General features: G+C 38.4%; 1 protein-coding gene across 1 annotated transcript in view; it reads left to right on the top strand.

The window, feature by feature from the left end:
• Positions 1-9,601: 9,601 nt before the first annotated feature.
• Positions 9,602-19,481, top strand: part of LOC139754732 (glucose-6-phosphate exchanger SLC37A2-like) — a 51,756-nt gene continuing 41,876 nt past the window's right edge. The window contains 2 exon segments of the mRNA XM_071672439.1: positions 9,602-9,833; positions 19,182-19,345. Coding sequence (XP_071528540.1) covers positions 9,754-9,833; positions 19,182-19,345 — 244 coding nt within the window. The 5' untranslated portion in view covers positions 9,602-9,753.

The following is a 19,481-nucleotide window of genomic DNA, read 5'->3' as shown; positions in this document are numbered from 1 at the left end:
TTGATCGAGTGAGTAACGTAAGGGTAAGAGAGATGTGTGGAAATAAAAAGAGCGTGGTTGAGAGAGCAGAGGAGGGTGTTTTGAAATGGTTGGGCACATGGAGAGAATGAGGAGGAAAGATTGACCAAGAGGATATATGTGTCGGAGGTGGAGGGAACGAGGAGAAGAGGGAGACCAAATTGGAGGTGGAAAGATGGAGTGAAAAAGATTTTGTGTGATCGGGGCCTGAACATGCAGGAGGGTGAAAGGAGGGCAAGGAGTAGAGTGAATTGGAGCGATGCGGTGTACAGGGTTTGACGTGCTGTCAGTGGATTGAATCAAGGCATGTGAAGCGTCTGGGGTAAACCATGGAAAGCTGTGTAGGTATGTATATTTGCGTGTGTGGACGTGTGTATGTACATGTGTATGGGGGGGGGGGGGGGGGGTTGGGCCATTTCTTTCGTCTGTTTCCTTGCGCTACCTCGCAAACGCGGGAGACAGCGACAAAGTATAAAAAAAAAAAAAAAAAAAAAAAAAAATATATATATATATATAATATATTATATATATATATATATATATATATATATATATATATATATATATATATCCTTTCCAATATATATATATATATATATATATATATATATATATATATATAATATATATATATATATATATATATATTGGAAAGGATCACAATTTTGCGCGTGATCAAGATATTCCTATGAGTCCACGGGGGAAAATGAAACACGAAAAGTTCCCAAGTGCACTTTCGTGTAATAATCACATCATCATCAGGGGAGACACAAGAGAGAAATATAACAGTCAATTGATATACTTCGAAGAGACGAAGCCATTACACGAAAGTGCACTTGGGAACTTTTCGTTTTTCATTTTCCCGTGGACTCATAGGAATATATATATATATATATATATATATATATATATATATATATATATATATATATATATATATATATATATATATAAGAAGAATCGAATGGTTCAGTATTGTCTTAACTAGGGGACAGGCCAGTTTGTGAAGGCAAAAAGAACCCCAGGGTTGTAATATGTTCATTATGATCAACAACTATATGGTTGGAAACTAAATATGAATTTACATATCAGATTAGCTGACGATACATATGAAATAAGATAATTTCATCCCAACTAGCTTTAATTCTATCAAGAAAAACTGTTGAAAACTCTTTGGTATGGAAGGTGAAAACAAAAACCACCCCAAAGATGTTTCATTATTCCACGACAGCACAGTGGGGGGCCCTTGAATAATACCTTTTCAAGGCCTTGTATTAATCCCGTCCTCATCACAGGTAATATCAATGTGTTTGTCGTAGTTTTGAGGCTCGCCCCGCCCCCCCTGCGACACACACACACACACACACACATCTTATCTTGAAGGCTAGTGTGTGTGTGTGTGTGGGGTAAGGTCTCTTGTGTCTGGGGGGGTGAGGCGAGGTGGTGAACCAGCGCGCCTTAGGCCCCTGGGGTGTGTGTCAGACAGACACACACACACACTCGCCACCCTCCCTTCCACGGATAAGGTGGGTAAAGGCGGCTTGGTGATAGCAGAAGATATCGCTATGTTCACACACCTGGCACGGGTCGCCCACGCCCATGGCTGCCCTCCTCCCTCGCGCCCTTCACATGCCTCGCCCGCCTGATAACACATATCACCGTTACCATGTCTCATATCGTCTGGGGGTATCACAGGGGCCCTCTCAGTTGACGAAGACGTGACAGGAGATAATAATACTTGATTGGATATGTTTTGATGGGCTTCGTATAGGTGGGTGGTGGTCAAGTGTGTGTGTGTATGTGTTGGCCATGACAGAGAGACAGGGGGAGGGAGTGTGGTGTTAATGGAACAAGTTTATATATATATATATACCTGATTTCGCGGTCTGATAAGGAAATGTGACCCATAGATAAATAGCTGTGGCTTAGGATTTGTCATATTAGAATCGTATGTAGCATTGTAGAATAATTTCATAGTTTTTCCCACATTTGCAAGGCTTGGGTAGAACCAGCCAATATAACGAAGCAGTAGTAGAATCCATCTCTTCACTAGACTCAGTCATGTTGTAGAAGTAATCGTGTAGTTAAATATTGTAGATAGACATATTAACATATCTGGTGACATGCAAATGAGCTGGTCACTTGAATAGTCCTTTGTGGCTTACGTAATGACCATATATTGTTTTCACCCAAGTACATATGCAGTCCATACCTTGAACCATATAAGGACTATGGATTTTTCATATTTTTTTTTTTTCCAGTCATTAAATTAGTATATGACAGATTCTTAACTTGGCGTTCGTGTGAATAGACACATGGGGGGGTGAAAAAGAAGGGAACATCTCGTACTAGGCTATCATGACCTCGCGAATCTAAGTTAACAAGTGATAGATAGACATGATTGCAAAATTGTGTGAGGCAATTTGGCCCATAGGTTGTTAGGCATAGCCGACGAAAAACGAAGGGGGGGGGGGGGGGATTTTTCAAAAGACTGGAGGCTCTTTTTCATTTTTCGAGATGGATTTTTAGGGTGAATGCACATAAAGATTTATTTACAGTACAAGAGAGAGAGTGCAATGTTGAAAAGAACTGCTCATATAGGATTAGTAGTAGGAGGAGCATCAGGGGGTAAAGGAACATTAGAGTTATCCAAAAATGGACTTAGAGGAGAAAATGAAACTATAGAGAGTAGCTTTGTATACAAAAGAGACAGCTAATAGTACCATTTAAATGGAAAAGCGAAGGAAAGGTTGAGCAACAGAAGTTGTACCCGAGAGCTGGCTGCCTGTGTGCCCCCCCACCACCACTAGCCATACCACGCAGTGCTGGGCAAGCTGCTGCGTCACATGATTATTGTGTGGCCTTCAGCGCTGAACTCAAAGGTGATGGGCCGTTTTGATAACTGCTTCTTTTCCTACCCCTCGAAGCTTTGGAACTCTTTGCCTTCTCATGTCTCTCCCCAATAACTATGACCTGGTATATTTTAAAACAGGTTTAATTCACTTCCTCCAAAATTCGAATATATATATTTCCTCGTCTGTCCTTCCCCCCCCCCCCTTTTTTTTTTATAATCCTCTCTATATATTTCAAATAGAGTCCAGGCCTTGATGTGGACTTTGGTGGTCTTTGACTGGAGCCTCCTACGTTAAAAAGAAAAATTAAAATACTGCTATTATCATCATATACGCGTTTGATAACGTAAATTAATAAATTACACCTGGAAGCCCTCTTGTTTCTTAAGGCCATTAGAAGATAGAACCAGAGAAATAATATTAGTTTCCAAAGACGAAAAGGGGAAATCTTTGACTGGCTTGAGATAGAAATGTCTTAGAGTCGACGAACACAAACGGGTGAGGTAAAATAGCTGTGGATAGGCCTTGGCTTATATAGATATAAAGAGAGTGTAAGGAATGAAAAGGAAATGAGATATTGCAAGGTTAGGTTAGACTGTTCAAGGCCGCTAATTCAAAAAGACACTGGAGGTTGTTTACATCAACAATTCTGTGATTTGATTGGAAATAGACTAAGATAACAGATTTGATTTCCTTTCGTACGCAACTAGATTAGAGAGAGAGAGAGAGAGAGAGAGAGAGAGAGAGAGAGAGAGAGAGAGAGAGAGAGAGATGGGACATGGTGTTGCGCATCATATGGCAACATCAACAAACACCCACCCCCATTGCTCAGGGACAGAGGGCGTGTGTGTGTGTGGGCCCCCCCCATTCACCCCACCCCCCTTAAATGGCGGACCAATCACAGCCCAGGAAATGGAAATGTGTCATGTCCGTCTGTCTGAGTGTATGTAAAAGATGTGTGGGTCGTCCATGTCGTCTTGATTCCAGTCGCAACAAGAAGAAGGGAGCTGTGGTAGTGGCTCCAGCAGCTAAGGTTTAACTTAAAACCTTTTCTCTTAAGGAAGGCTTTGAATATTCTCCAGGTTCGAACGAGGTGTATATATATAAATTTTTTTCTTCCTTACATTTAATTCTAATATTCAAGTAGAGGAGGGATGTAACGAGTGTAATTGTGGTTTAACAGACTTCAGTGAATGGTTGTTAAGAAATGTCTGGGTGTTAAGTTGAGAAATATTGTCGTTTTGGAGCCTTATATTAATAAATAATAAAGCCTTGATATAGTTAATAGTAAGAAAGGACAGGTGCCATACAATTTAACAAAAGCCTACCAGAAATCTCCATACAGAAGAATTACGTTGAAAAAATGATATATACATATATATACATATATACATTATCTCGGAAAGCAAAAATGGGTATGTTTGAAGGAATAGTGGTTCCAACAATGTTGTATGGTTGCGAGGCGTGGGCTATGGATAGAGTTGTGCGCAGGAGGATGGATGTGCTGGAAATGAGATGTTTGAGGACAATGTGTGGTGTGAGGTGGTTTGATCGAGTAAGTAACGTAAGGGTAAGAGAGATGTGTGGAAATAAAAAGAGCGTGGTTGAGAGAGCAGAAGAGGGTGTTTTGAAATGGTTTGGGCACATGGAGAGAATGAGTGAGGAAAGATTGACCAAGAGGATATATGTGTCGGAGGTGGAGGGAACGAGGAGAAGAGGGAGACCAAATTGGAGGTGGAAGGATGGAGTGAAAAAGATTTTGTGTGATCGGGGCCTGAACATGCAGGAGGGTGAAAGGAGGGCAAGGAATAGAGTGAATTGGATCGATGTGGTATACCGGGGTTGACGTGATGTCAGTGGATTGAATCAGGGCATGTGAAGCGTCTGGGGTAATCCATGGAAAGCTGTGTAGGTATGTATATTTGCGTGTGTGGACGTATGTGTATACATGTGTATGGGGGTGGGTTGGGCCATTTCTTTCGTCTGTTTCCTTGCGCTACCTCGCAAACGCGGGAGACAGCAAAAAAAAAAAAAAAAAAAAAAAAAAAAAAAAAAAAATATATATATATATATATATATATATATATATATATATATATATATATATATATATATATATGTCTTCCCTGATGATGTGATTATTACACGAAAGTGCACTTGGGAACTTTTCGTGTTTCATTTTCCCCGTAGACTCATAGGAATATATATATATATATATATATATATATATATATATATATATATATATATATATATATATATATATATATATAAAAGCTGGGTGAAAGTGACAAGTGAGGGAGTGTCTGTCAAACTCGTGTTCAAAATTAATTTTTTTCTGAACGATTATGTTTTGATGACGGACATGAAACTTGGATAAATTCCTAAATATTATTATTTTTTTTTTTTTTTTTTTGGTAAACGTCAATGTTATGAGAAAGTTAAGGGTCGTTCATACGTGCCAAGACTTGTTATTAAAGAAACTTACGGGTATTCTCTGAGGTCGTGGCGAGGTAGAATGGCTAAGCGAAAAGGGCGACACATATGTTGAATTAATTAAGTGGGATGAACTGATAATAACTGACTCTCAAAGGGAACTGGAAAGAGAGACAGTGTGTGTGTATGTGTGTGTGGGGTTTGGTTTTTTTTTTCCCACTGTAAAGAAACTTGATAGAAAATGTCTAACGATATAATATATATATATATATATATATATATATATATATATATATATATATATATATATATATATATATATACCGATGAGAGAATTGTGAGAGGATAAACCATGGAGAGAGAGAGAGAGAGAGAGAGAGAGAGAGAGAGAGAGAGAGAAAGCCCTCTGTTCCCACCTTGAAATAACTCCAACAGTGGGACTTCATTGAGGTAGAACGTACAACCATATTGAAATCCCATTGGGATATGGGACGTTTGGGACCATCTGGAACACTGGCTTGCTTGCGTCAATCCCAAAGGCCCTTTCTTAACCCACTGGGGGGAGGAGGGGATGATTTTGGTGGCGTATGATGGCGTAACTACGCCTGTGAACGAACGTTTCGCGCCATTGTGTGAGACCACTGGCCCGTTTCTTCCTTCCTGCAGCAGCGCCACAAGGCTTCGGCAACGCCTCCTTCCTCCTCCAGCAGTAGCGCCACAGGAGTTCGGCAACGCCTTCTGCCTCCTCCAGCAGTAGCTCCACAGGAGTTCGGCAACGCCTTCTGCCTCCTGCAGCAGTAGCGCCACACGGAGTTCGGCAACGCCTTCTGCCTCCTGCAGCAGTAGCTCCACAGGAGTTCGGCAACGCCTTCTGCCTCCTGCAGCATAGCTCCACACTGGCAACGCTCTGCCTCCTCCAGCAGTAGCTCCACACGAGTTCCGCAACGCCTTCTGCCTCCTGCAGCAGCACCACAGGACCTGAGCAACGCCTCCTCCCTCCTGCAGCAGCACCAAACACAGGACTTGAGCAACGCCTCCTCCCTCCTGCAGCAGCACCAACACAAGACCTGGCAACGCCTCCTCCCTCCTGCAGCAGCACCAAACACAGGACTTCGGCAACGCCTCCTCCCTCCTCCTGCTGCAGCCCCACTGTTGTACCCCAGCCATCAACGCTGTGCACCAGCAGTAGCTGCTACTAACCCAGTAGCTTCACGTACAGCAGGGTGCTCAGTGTTTGAAAGAAAAAGCACGAAGAAAGCTCCCCAAACGCAATATATCCTACAAATGAATTAGTAACGAAATGAGGATAATAGGAAATTCAGAAGTAGACTTAGGGAAACTTATGGTTGAGAGATGGAAACCCCAAAAGAGCAAAATGTCTGCCTATTTAAACACTAAATTGGTAATCACACTTCAACTACCAAGTAGCCAACGCCCTAAAGAGGAAGTTATACTGTCCATAGCAGAATCTTAAAGTAACTTTAAGTCAAACATCCAGGCTGAACTGAGTTGAGTTGGACTGATGGCAAAGTTGAAGGAATTTAGAACACGTCTTTATGGAACCCTGGCTTATGGGTATCCCAAAGGGTCAGTGGTGGGAAGCATCCCTCATTTCTGACCTCCATCCGCAATTTGACAGATGAGGTCAATTCTAACGCGAGAGAGAAAGGAAGAAAGGTCAGTGGCTAAAATAACTGCTGAAATCCACCTCATATATAAAACCATTAACATCTTCCATGATTTTGATATGAAGCAGTGAACAGACCAATGAAATTCAACCTTGGAAAATATAAACCCATGAAGAGGAGGTTAAAGGTTGAAATAGATAGGTTTGGAAAGATAAATATACATGATATACATTCGTCCTTAGCTTGTAGTATAATGGAGCCAGAAAAATACAAGAATAGTCTTGGAATTTACTAAAATATATAAGCCCATCCTTAATTAGCCCATTGATAGTCTTAACAAGGGGTACTTTCTGATAATGGAAGAAAGGTCAGAACATAGACAAGATATAAATTTGCATATGTATTAGATGTAAAAAAGAAAAAGCACTGTATGTGTCGCCTGCATTTGCATAATGGCAGATTGCGGAAACAAGCCCTTTTTCCGTTCGTAGTTGAATCAGTCATTTCAAATCCAAAGTTTATCAGATGCTAATGAACCTTTATACAATTGTTTACCAGCATGTAAAAAAAGAAAAAATGCTAATACCTTAAGATCCATCATTTTAAGCTTGGATTTTTGCCTCATGTTGACTATTTACATAAAACTTAAGCCTAGCTTAGAACAAATGAAAATTCTCCCCTTTTATCTATCAATATGGATATAGATTTCTGATGTTTCCCACCATTTCTCATTTACACCTTGGTAGCTCCTTGCAGAGGGTGTCCATCACTGACTTCTTATCCACACATGTGGAAAGAAATGGCCCCTTTTAAAGCCTATTGCTCCAATTCCACTGTTCATGGAACATGTCATGACCCCAATTTCCCAGTCTCTCAGTACAAGCTGACTAAGTCAAGAATATTACGAAAATAAACCTCATATATAACCATTGATATCTTCCAAGATTTTGATATCAATATGCCCTCTCTCACTCTTTTGTTTGAGAGCATTGGTGATTCAGTTTCTTAAAAGTTTTTCTTAATTTTTCTTTTTTTTTTTTTTTGGTTTAGATGTTCAATGATGGTTCTATGCAAATTGGCTTTTCATATAATTTGGTTTATGGCCCCCCCTATGCAGAATTTCCTGGTTGCTCTCTCTCACCAAAGAACTATACAATAATAACAAAATCCTTTGTTAATACACGAAAGCTCTCTTTTTCAAATGAAAGATGTTATTAACTTGGTGTCCCTATTAAATAAATATCAAATAAGCAGTTGATTCTTCACCTTTAACAATTAGGTTGTCTTGTGTCTTGCAAAAAGAAAAAAAATTGACTTTAACCATTTCAAAGAACAAGTTGCATTCATGATATGATGGTAATTCAGCTGGTGAACTATTCCTTCCAGCTTATGAGACACAAGTTTTAGTGTTTTGCCAACTAATTCTATGTAGGGCATGACCCACTTCCTCCCACAAGTTCCTGTGTGACCATGTCATTTAAATATATTTATGGTAATATCCTTTCTAATTAGGACATTTCATTGGTTTCCTAAGAGTTCTGCTTCCAATTTAGGTATATATATATATATATATATATATATATATATATATATATATATATATATATATTCTTGGTGACTCTTGTGTAAATTATATAAAAAAAAAATTGCTAATACTAAATTTTTCTCTGTAATTTGTAATGATTATCAGCTGAGGATTCAGTGCTTCTTTTAGGTAAGCAACATCTATCTTGTCTGTCTTCCTATATATATATATATATATATATATATATATATATATATATATATATATATATATATATATATATATTACAAATTACCTTAGGGATCTGTTTGAAAAATCTAATATTAACATAATTTCCAGCTCTTTAGTGTTATCATATATTTCTTTTTTGTCTCTGGTCCCCCCCATGGGTCTTTTCCGTAGTGTGGCCCTAAAGAGGAGATAACAGAATACAAATTACAAAGATACAAGATGATACAGAGGTAAAATGGAGGTGGAAGCCCCATAATTGTACTGTAATAAGAAGGGAATTAACAAAGCACACATGTGTGAGTCATATGTGGACCAAAGTGAGTTTTATGTCAAAAAAGAAAAACTTCTATGATATTGGCTGTATATATATATATATATATATATATATATATATATAATATATATATATATATATATATATATATATATATATATATATATATATAAACAATTTCCAGTGGGTAGTGATGTATGGCAACTATTATGGTTTCTTCTGCAATAATTCTCTAATTAAGTGTAGTGTACACTGGTATTCATAGCTAATTTTGAGTCTGGCATTTAAGAAAGGTGTATGATAAGGAAGAATCTTTGATAAATATCTTGATTTCTTTTAAATAAAAATTAGTTAAGATTCACTCTTTGATATCATCACTCTTTGTTTTGAGATTCAGGGAGCACTTGCCATGAACATCACCATATCATTATTTTCCCACTTTTTTCTTACTGATTTACGAAAGTTTAGGAAATAAGTATGCTAATTGTATATATAAAAGTTATATAAATTGACTTAGATGATGAGAGTGTATTTAAAATGGCGTTATTTGATGGGAAAAATATATTTAAAAATGTGGACTTTAGCAACTGTTTTCACTCAGCTGATGTTGACGTGGGTAAGCATCAGTTGGCCTTGGCTGGAGGAGCCAGTACGCTCAGTGATGAAGTAGAGTGAATATATACGCGATAATTACCGAAATTAAAAAAACTATATGGTGTATTGAAGCTACTGAAGACTTATATTCTCTTTTTTTTTCTTCATCTTCTTTCATATACAGCCATCATCACCATGGCGCGACTACCATTGAGTATACAGGCGATAGAGTCAAGCTGCTGTGTTAATGTCCCGTCTAAAAAGAAGAACGCGGTGTAAGTACCTTTTGTTTACACTTGTTTGTAGAAAAGTGCTTTGTTTACCCTTAATTTTTGGAGTGTTTTTTGTAAACCTTTGGGTTTTTTATGAGTTTTTATGTACATTTGGTATTTTTATGAATCATTTTACCTTGGTTGTTTATGTTTTGTTTACCTTTGGTTGAATGAAGGCTTTGTTTACTTTTTGGTTTTATGACTGATTTTGTTTACTTTTTGTTTTATGAGTTTTGTTTACCTTTGGGTGAATGAAGGTTGTGTTTACCTTTGGTTTTATGTATGCTTTGTTTACTTTTTATGAGTTTTGTTTGCCTTTGGTTGAATGAAGGTTTTGTTTACCTTTGGTTGAATAAAGGCTTTGTTTGCCTTTGGTTTTATGAATGATTTGTTTACCTTTTGTTTTATGAGTTTTGTTTACCTTTGGTTGAATGAGGGTTGTTTACCTTTGGTTGAATGAAGGTCTTGTTTACCTTTATTTGTTTACCTTTGTTTGCCGTTGGTTTTATGAAAGTTCTTTGTTTAACAGCGACAAAGTATAGTAAATGATATATATATATATATATATATATATATATATTATATATATATATATATATATATATATATGTGTGTGTGTGTGTGTGTGTGTGTGTGTGTGAATGGTTAAATTATATGAACCATATATTGTACTACAATTTACTTGTACGTAACATGCTTCAGTCATGCTTCAGTCCCCAAAGATGAATTGCAGGATTTCAGATACCTTGTCATGCTGACATCCCATCCTCTTCTTCCTCTTTTACCTCTCTAAATCCTTCTTTTTAGTCCTGTGTCTTTTTTTCTTTTTAGCATATTTTCAGACCACTTCAATGTATCCTTCTTCCGCAGCATTCCTCTTTAGACATTCTCATTTTTCACTCTGGCCACTCCATTATGCATAATATGAAGTTTTATTCCCGTACAAAGCACACTGAATTATATTTTCATATGTGTCGCATAGGACAAGCTAATGGTTGTTCATCTCGTAACTTTTTTCTTTAGGCCTCTCATAGGCAATGTACGATTATCATTATTCAATGCAAAATGAAGGAAGAGAATTTAAAAGTTTAAACTTGCTGTCCAGCCAGATTACTAAAAATGAGAAGAAGTAAGTTTTATAAGTTCTTAGGATTATCCTTTGGATAATAACCCGATACAGAATTTTTTTTTGCAAGTGTTGGAGAAGGGTTTTGAAAAATTACAGGTTTCACTACCATTAGGTATATCATATGCATAATCAGGACATAATCTTTAGGATTATTTAGGTTTCCTTAAAATAGTGAAATTGCAAATCTCAAACGTCCTGCACTCTAAGCTACATTTCACTGCAAATCTACACAGCTCAAATCTTTATATATTATTTTTACCAAAAATTTATAGCTATCCTTTAACATATGAAAATAATTTTTTTTTTTTTTCTGTCTCCTCGCAAACGCGGGAGACAGCGACAAAAAAAAAAAAATTATTTTCATATGTTAAAGCATAGCTATAAATTTTTGGTAACAAATAATATATAAAGATTTGAGCTGTGTAGATTTGCAGTGAAATGTAGCTTAGAGTGCAGGACGTTTGAGATTTGCAATGAAATGTAGTTTAGTTAGGGTTAGGTAAGGTGGATTACTTTCAGCCACTACATTTCTTAGTATGCAAGAAGGTGTGGGTAAGTCCTTGGTAGACTTGTTTATTTAGGGTCATCAGATTTGAAATTTGCAAAAGCTCTTGTAGGTTGGAGAGCATTATTGGATTATGTGTTAATTGATAGGCGCGCGAAAGAGAGACTTTTGGATGTTGATGTGCTGAGAGGTGCAACTGGAGGGATGTCTGATCATTATCTTGTGGAAGTGAAGGTGAAGATTTGTAGAGGTTTTCAGAAAAGAAGAGAGAATGTTGGGGTGAAGAGAATGGTGAGAGTAAGTGAGCTTGGGAAGGTGACTTGTGTGAGGAAGTACCAGGAGAGACTGAGTACAGAATGGAAAAAGGTGAGAACACAGGAGGTAAGGGGAGTGGGGGAGGAATGGGATGTATTTAGGGAAGCAGTGATGGCTTGCGCAAAAGATGCTTGTGGCTTGAGAAGCGTGGGAGGTGGGCAGATTAGAAAGGGTAGTGAGTGGTGGGATGAAGAAGTAAGATTATTAGTGAAAGAGAAGAGAGAGGCATTTGGACGATTTTTGCAGGGGAATAATGGAAATGAGTGGGAGATGTATAAAAGAAAGAGGCAGAAGGTCAAGAGAAAGGTGCAAGAGGTGAAAAAGAGGGCAAATGAGAGATGGGGTGAGAGAGTATCATTAAATTTTAGGGAGAATAAAAATATGTTTTGGAAGGAGGTAAATAAAGTGCGTAAGACAAGGGAACAGATGGGAACTTCAGTGAAGGGGGCCAATGGGGAGGTGATAACAAGTAGTGGTGATGTGAGGAGATGGAGTGAGTATTTTGAAGGTTTGTTCAATATGTTTGATGATAGAGTGGCAGATATAGGGTGTTTTGGTTGAGGTGGTGTGCAAAGTGAGAGGGTTAGGAAAAATTATTTGGTAAACAGAGAAGAGGTAGTAAAAGCATTGCAGAAGATGAAAGCCGGCAAGGCAGCAGGTTTGGATGGTATTGCAGTGGAATTTAGTAAAAAAGGGGGTGACTGTATTGTTGACTGGTTGGCAAGGTTATTTTATGTATGTATGATTCATGGTGAGGTGCCTGAGGATTGGCGGAATGCTTGCATAGTGCCATTGTACAAAGGCAAGGGGGATAAGAATGAGTGCTGATATTACAGAGGTATAAGTTTGTTGAGTATTCCTGGGATATTATATGGGAGGGTATTGATTGAGAGGGTGAAGGTATGTACAGATTGGGGAAGAGCAGTGTGGTTTCAGAAGTGGTAGAGGATGTGTGGATCAGGTGTTTGCTTTGAAGAATGTATGTGAGAAATACTTAGAAAAGAAAAGCAAATGGATTTGTATGTAGCATTATGGATCCGGAGAAGGCATATGATAGAGTTGATAGAGATGCTCTGTGGAAGGTATTAAGAATATATGGTGTGGGGGGCAAGTTGTTAGAAGCAGTGAAAAGTTTTTATCGAGGATGTAAGGCATGTGTACGTGTAGGAAGAGAGGAAAGTGATTGGTTCTCAGTGAATGTAGGTTTGCGGCAGGGGTGTGTGATGTCTCCATGGATGTTTAATTTGTTTATGGATGGGGTTGTTAGGGAGGTGAATGCAAGAGTTTTGGAAAGAGGGGCAAGTATGCAGTCTGTTGTGGATGAGAGAGCTTAGGAAGTGTCAGTTGTTGTTCGCTGATGATACAGCGCTGGAGGCTGATTCATGTGAGAATCTGCAGAAGCTGGTGACTGAGTTTGGTAAAGTGCGTGAAAGAAGAAAGTTGAGAGTAAATGTGAATAGATAGGTTATAGGTACAGTAGGGTTTAGGACAAGTCAATTAGGAGGAAGTTTAATGGAGAAATGGGAAGTGAAGTGTTTTAGGTATCTGGGAGTGGATTTGGCAGTTGATGGAACCATGGAAGAGGAAGTGAAACATAGGGTGGGGGAGGGGGCGACAATTCTGGGAGCCTAGAAGAATGTGTGGAAGTAGAGAACATTATCTCGGAAAGCAAAAATGGGTATGTTTGAAGGAATAGTGGTTCCAACAATGTTGTATGGTTGCGAGGTGTGGGCTATGGATAGAGTTGTGCGGAGGAGGTTGGATGTGCTGGAAATGAGATGTTTGAGGACAATATGTGGTGTGAGGTGGTTTGATCGAGTAAGTAATGTAAGGGTAAGAGAGATGTGTGGTAACAAAAAGCGTGTGGTTGAGAGAGCAGAAGAGGGGGTTATGAAATGGTTTGGTCACATGGAGAGAATGAGTGAAGAAAGATTGACAAAGAGGATATATGTGTCAGAGGTGGAGGGAACGAGAAGTGGGAGACCAAATTGGAGGTGGAAAGATGGAGTGAAAAAGATTTTGAGCGATCGGGGCCTGAACATGCAGGAGGGTGAAAGGCGTGCAAGGAATAGAGTGAATTGGAACGTTGTGGTATACCAGGGTCAACGTGCTGTCAGTGGATTGAACCAGGGCATGTGAGGCGTCTGGGGTAAACCATGGAAAGTTCTGTGGAGCCTGGATGTGGAAAGGGAGCTGTGGTTTCAGTGCATTATTACATGACAGCTAGAGACTGAGTGTGAACAAATGGGGCTTTTGTTGTCTTTCCTAGCGCTACCTCGCACACATGAGGGGGGAGGGGGTTGTTATTCCATGTGTGGCGAGGTAGCGATAGGAATGAATAAAGGCAGACAGTATGAATTATGTACATGTGTTATATATGTATAGGTCTGTGTGTGTATATATATATGTATACGTGTAGATGTATAGTATGTATATTTGCGTGTGTGGACCTGTATGTATATACATGTGTATGTGAGTGGGTTGGGCCATTCTTTCGTCTGTTTCCTTGCGCTGCCTCGCGAACGCAGGAGACAGCGACAAAGCAAAATAAATAAATAAATATAGGTGAAGTTCATAGGTTCAGTATTAAAGTGGATTCAAAGGAAATTAGACTGATATGCAAAATGTCTTTTAAATCAGTGGTTCTCAATAGTTGCTAAAATAACCATTAACTTTACCTCTGTATCTTACGTGATTTGCTTCAGGTTTCTGTGGGTATTACTAGGAAGTTAGCTGATCATAGCCTGCTCATTATAAGTTTGTCGAGTTCAGATGTATGTATTAATTAAGAGTATAAGAAGTCCCAGTATACATTAGTCATGATGGTTAATGTTAGGGATGCAGTGGAGTTACATTGCTTGTTATCTAGAGGACTTATTATCTGTTTTGTACTCACTGTTATCTCTTATAGCTATTTATACTTAAAATATCCTGTAGTTCTGAAAGCAAGATGTAGAAGATTGTGGAAAGTGGTGTTGATCAAACAAAACTGATCAAAAGACCTAACCTTTGTTTATGAAATGTGGATTTGATATTGTAACTCAGCAGCACCTGTTTTTACTCGTTTTGAAAACAACTTTTTGACCTTCTGTCAATCAGTTGCCATTCTTGAACCTCATTAAGCATTTCTCATGGGTGTATGAGAGTTCATGTCTGACTTCCTACCTGTGGTTTTCAAAGCTGAATAAGACTGATAACAGTCTTTCCTAATTTGGGAGTACATGTATTTACAGTTTCTCCCAAAAATGAGTCAGATCTCTTTGAAGTTAATGTGCCCTTGTATAGGCACGAAGCATTGTGTTCCACAAGGATGATGCTTTGCATGTTTCATCATCCATTAAACGTAGCATTCATCAGCATAACGGGCTCATAATATTTACAATGTTATGTATAACACTGTTTCCCAATAGCTTTTGATTAGAACACTGTTGTATGTGTGCGTCCTAAATCTTGGCAAATACAGCTTTTCATAATTTGAAATGAATTCAATGATTATGGTGATGGCTCAGTTTCTGTGCTATTTGCTGATTAGTTTGTTTTATTTTATTTTGTTTTGATTTTGGATTTATCAGTTTTTCCCTCGTTGTTCTTTGGAGCCACTGGATAGCTTATTTGTAACACCTGGTTGAGGCCTAAGTAAGGAGTCACAGGAGAGCTTATTCATACCACTTGCTTGAAGTCTTAAGTAAAGAGTTGAGTTATAGTGGTGAAACCAATCAGTTTTATCGAACCCAAAGCTGGGGAGCCCCATCTCCAGCTCCTAGATGCCTGATCACCAAAATGCATAACCTGTAGGTTATGTAAGATGAATGAAATGTCCATGATCCACTATATTAAGCTATGCTTACAAATATATGTTATTTATTATAGGTAGCTAATGAAGCATTCTAGAAACAGAAATGGAAAATCACCTGGAAAAACAGATTGGTGGGAGCGATAGATGTAAGTAGTAGGCAGCAGCATTAGGTAGAATTAGTAGGTTAGAACATTAGGTAGACACATAAGACATAAGTTTTTAGGAATAACATTAGGTAGGAGCCTCTAGAAACGCTGTGCCAAAGTTACCATCTGACAGTGGTCAGTTCAGGATGGGGCACTAAATACTAAGAAGTGGCACTTGAGTTCACTGGTTATGCAGACTGTTGCTGTGTCCACCCTCATTAGGGAGTTCTCACAAGGAACTGGCATCAGAGATATAAATAGATAGATAAATGAAAAAATCCTAAACTTATCAGTTTTCTTCTGTGACTCAACCCAGACACGAATATCTTACTCTCAGAAGGACACATAGTTGGTATACACAAGTCTACAAGTGTATGAGTTGTTTTATTGTAAGAAAAGGTTCCATAATGTGAAAATCTTGATATAAAAACACCATATGTGATAGGACTTCTTTAATGAATCTATCCTTGCAGTATCCCCTCTTCATTGAAAGCTATCTCACTTTTACCAGTGTTTTATTTTTCATTTATTTTTTTCATACATATTTGCCATAGGGTGGTGGAGGGGGCGAAAATCCTGGGAGCCTTGAAGAATGTGTGGAAGTCGAGAACATTATCTCAGAAAGCAAAAATGGGTATGTTTGAAGGAATAGTGGTTCCAACAATGTTGTATGGTTGCGAGGTGTGGGCTATGGATAGAGTTGTGCGCAGGAGGGTGGATGTGCTGGAAATGAGATGTTTGAGGACAATGTGTGGTGTGAGGTGGTTTGATCGAGTAAGTAATGTAAGGGTAAGAGAGATGTGTGGAAATAAAAAGAGCATGGTTGAGAGAGCAGAAGAGGGTGTTTTGAAATGGTTTGGGCACATGGAGAGAATGAGTGAGGAAAGATTGACCAAGAGGATATATGTGTCAGAGGTGGAGGGAACGAGGAGAAGTGGGAGACCAAATTGGAGGTGGAAAGATGGAGTGAAAAAGATTTTGTGTGATCGGGGCCTGAACATGCAGGAGGGTGAATGGAGGGCAAGGAATAGAGTGAATTGGATCGATATGGTATACTGGGGTTGATGTGCTGTCAGTGGATTGAATCAGGGCATGTGAAGCGTCTGGGGTAAACCATGGAAAGCTGTGTGGGGCCTGGATGTGGAAAGGGAGCTGTGGTTTCGGGCATTATTGCAAGACAGCTAGAAACTGAGTGTGAACGAATGGGGCCTTTGTTGTCTTTTCCTAGTGCTACCTCGCACACATGAGGGGGGAGGGGGATGGTATTCCATGCGTGGCGAGGTGGCGATGGGAATGAATAAAGGCAGACAGTGTGAATTGTGTGCATGGGTATATATGTAAGTGTCTGTGTGTGTATATATATGTGTACATTGAGATGTATATGTATGTATATTTGCGTGTGTGGACGTGTATGTATATACATTGTGTATGGGGGTGGGTTGGGCCATTTCTTTCGTCTGTTTCCTTGCGCTACCTCGCAAACGCGGGAGACAGCGACAAAGCAAAAAAAAATCAATATGATAAAAAATATTTGCCATTTCTTGCATTAGGAAGGTAGCACCAAGAACAGATGACTGAGCCTTGGAGGAAAAAATCCTCACCTCTGTTTCTTCTTATGGAAAAGTAAAACAGGAGGGGAGGATTTACAGCCCCCCACCCCCACCCCTTTTGATCACCTTTTACGACTCGCAGGGAATATGTGGGAGGTAGTTTTTCTCCTCTGTTAAGATATAAAAGATTAAGTTTAGATCACTAGTCATCACTACTTTTGATACTCTGATACATACACACAGTTCTTAAAAGTTCAGAATTTTTGTTCTAGAAAACACATCAGTGACCTTAATTTTACATACTGGTCCTCAGCCAAAATAATTTTGATATCTTTATTGATTAGAGGCTGCATCTAATATCTGTGACTTTCTAGTAATGGATCAAATGATATAGTAACAAGGTTTTTCTGTAAGGATTAGATCACTTGTTTAAGGTCATATAGGAGAATTTAAGATTTTTGTTAGTATTCTGATTTGGTGCAGTAATAAGTAGTTTTGAAGTGCATGCACAAGAATGATGTTTATTAAGGTCTTCCACAGTGTGTTCTTAGTAAATCTTATGAGCATGTTTTCTGTTAGGGATGTAGTTTGATTTGATATTTGTAATGTGATATTGGAGTTAAACCAATAGCAGCATGTAATGTCAGTACAACATCTTGGCTCATGTTACCTTATGCATACCTGAAGTTGGCTTCGCAGGTTTTCTATTCCCCCGTCTCAATCCCCGCCTTATTGTTCCTCTGTTCGGTAAGTCTGGTTGAGGCTGTGGCTCATTCAGTCCATATTGTTTTTAATGGCCATAGGCATTGTATGAATGCTGTAAGACCTTGGATATTTGAGAGGTTTTCTCTTTCTGAGCCTTTTGCACCTCTGTACTTTAATGGTAATTCTTTACATTATCTTCCATGCTTGTAGTGTCAATAAGGAACTATTTTTTAGTGTACGTTGGTAACCATACCTTTTAGAATTTTCTGAGTGTTAATTATGGTATAACGCATCAGTCCCATCAGGACTTCAGAGAGTACAACTCATTGATCTTTGTCTTTCCAAGTACTGTAGTTTGTAATCTTGTGGCCATTAATAGAATTAGAGACACAATTCCAAGGAATGTTGAATTATCCTTTTTTGTCGATGATGTGACCATCATGATAATAGGAAATGATAGGAAAACTCCAGAAGTTGCTGTAACTCAGTTGCAGTCTCCACTTGATGAGATTGCTGATTTGATAGATAACTTTTGTTTTAATTTCTCTGCACAAAAAATGATAGCTACACATTTTCCAAGATGAACTAAAAGATCAACATTTCCTTATGTGTTACCGAAAGGTTTGCTTATTTTATTGAAGAGAAGGCAATATCATTAAATATTTTTTTTCTTTTTTTGGTTTAAGATTAACATGAGCCCCTTATATCAAAAACCTTTAAAATACGGTGACAGTCACACACTATTTTGAGTTTAGTGTCTCTAATCAATGGAAATGATAGGAAAACCTTGCTAAAGTTATATGATTCATCATATAGGTTGAAACTGGACCATATTTTTTCAGTTTTTTCAGAGATATATGTTGTCCACTTATGACATTCTGACAATGATTTACATTGTTCATAATCTCAGTATTAGAATATGCACAGGAGCATTTGGATCTTTTAAAGTCAAAAGTCTGTACAGTTTGCAGAAATGAACAAGCATATAATCAGATAATGTGAAATACAAATTAAATAGAAGCAGTTCATGGTAAGTGAAAGGACATTTGTAATGGGTTTAAGATCAGAGCTAGAGGATGAATGTTATGATGTTAAGGATTCAATTATGGATGTGCGCTAAGAAGTTTACATTGTAATCTTTTACATTTCTCGTCTAATATAGCAACGTCAAAATTGACTTTACATGTTCTCATACGTTTTTCTAGATATTCATCATGGATTTGGGTTCTCACCTTTTTCACTTACTGCTCGTACCATCTCTCACGAAAACCCATTTCTGTCGTGAAGAATGTCCTGAACCAGAACTGCTCAGAATTGACACCCCCAGCTGAAACCAATGATTCTCACTGGTGTGACTGGAAGCCTTTTGGTGAGTTGCTTGCACTTTTTCCTCATTTGGTTCCATGGCCTTTAAAGTAGTTTTATATATCTGATTTTGACTTCCCTTATGGAAGGACTTTATGCACTTTTAAATGTGTTTCTGCTCACCTGCATGTACAGAAGAA

The sequence above is a fragment of the Panulirus ornatus genome, chromosome 17, assembly GCF_036320965.1.
Source record: "Panulirus ornatus isolate Po-2019 chromosome 17, ASM3632096v1, whole genome shotgun sequence".
Taxonomy (NCBI): domain Eukaryota; kingdom Metazoa; phylum Arthropoda; class Malacostraca; order Decapoda; family Palinuridae; genus Panulirus; species Panulirus ornatus.
Note: the sequence above shows the minus strand (reverse complement) of the source record. Positions and strands in the feature narration are given on the sequence as shown.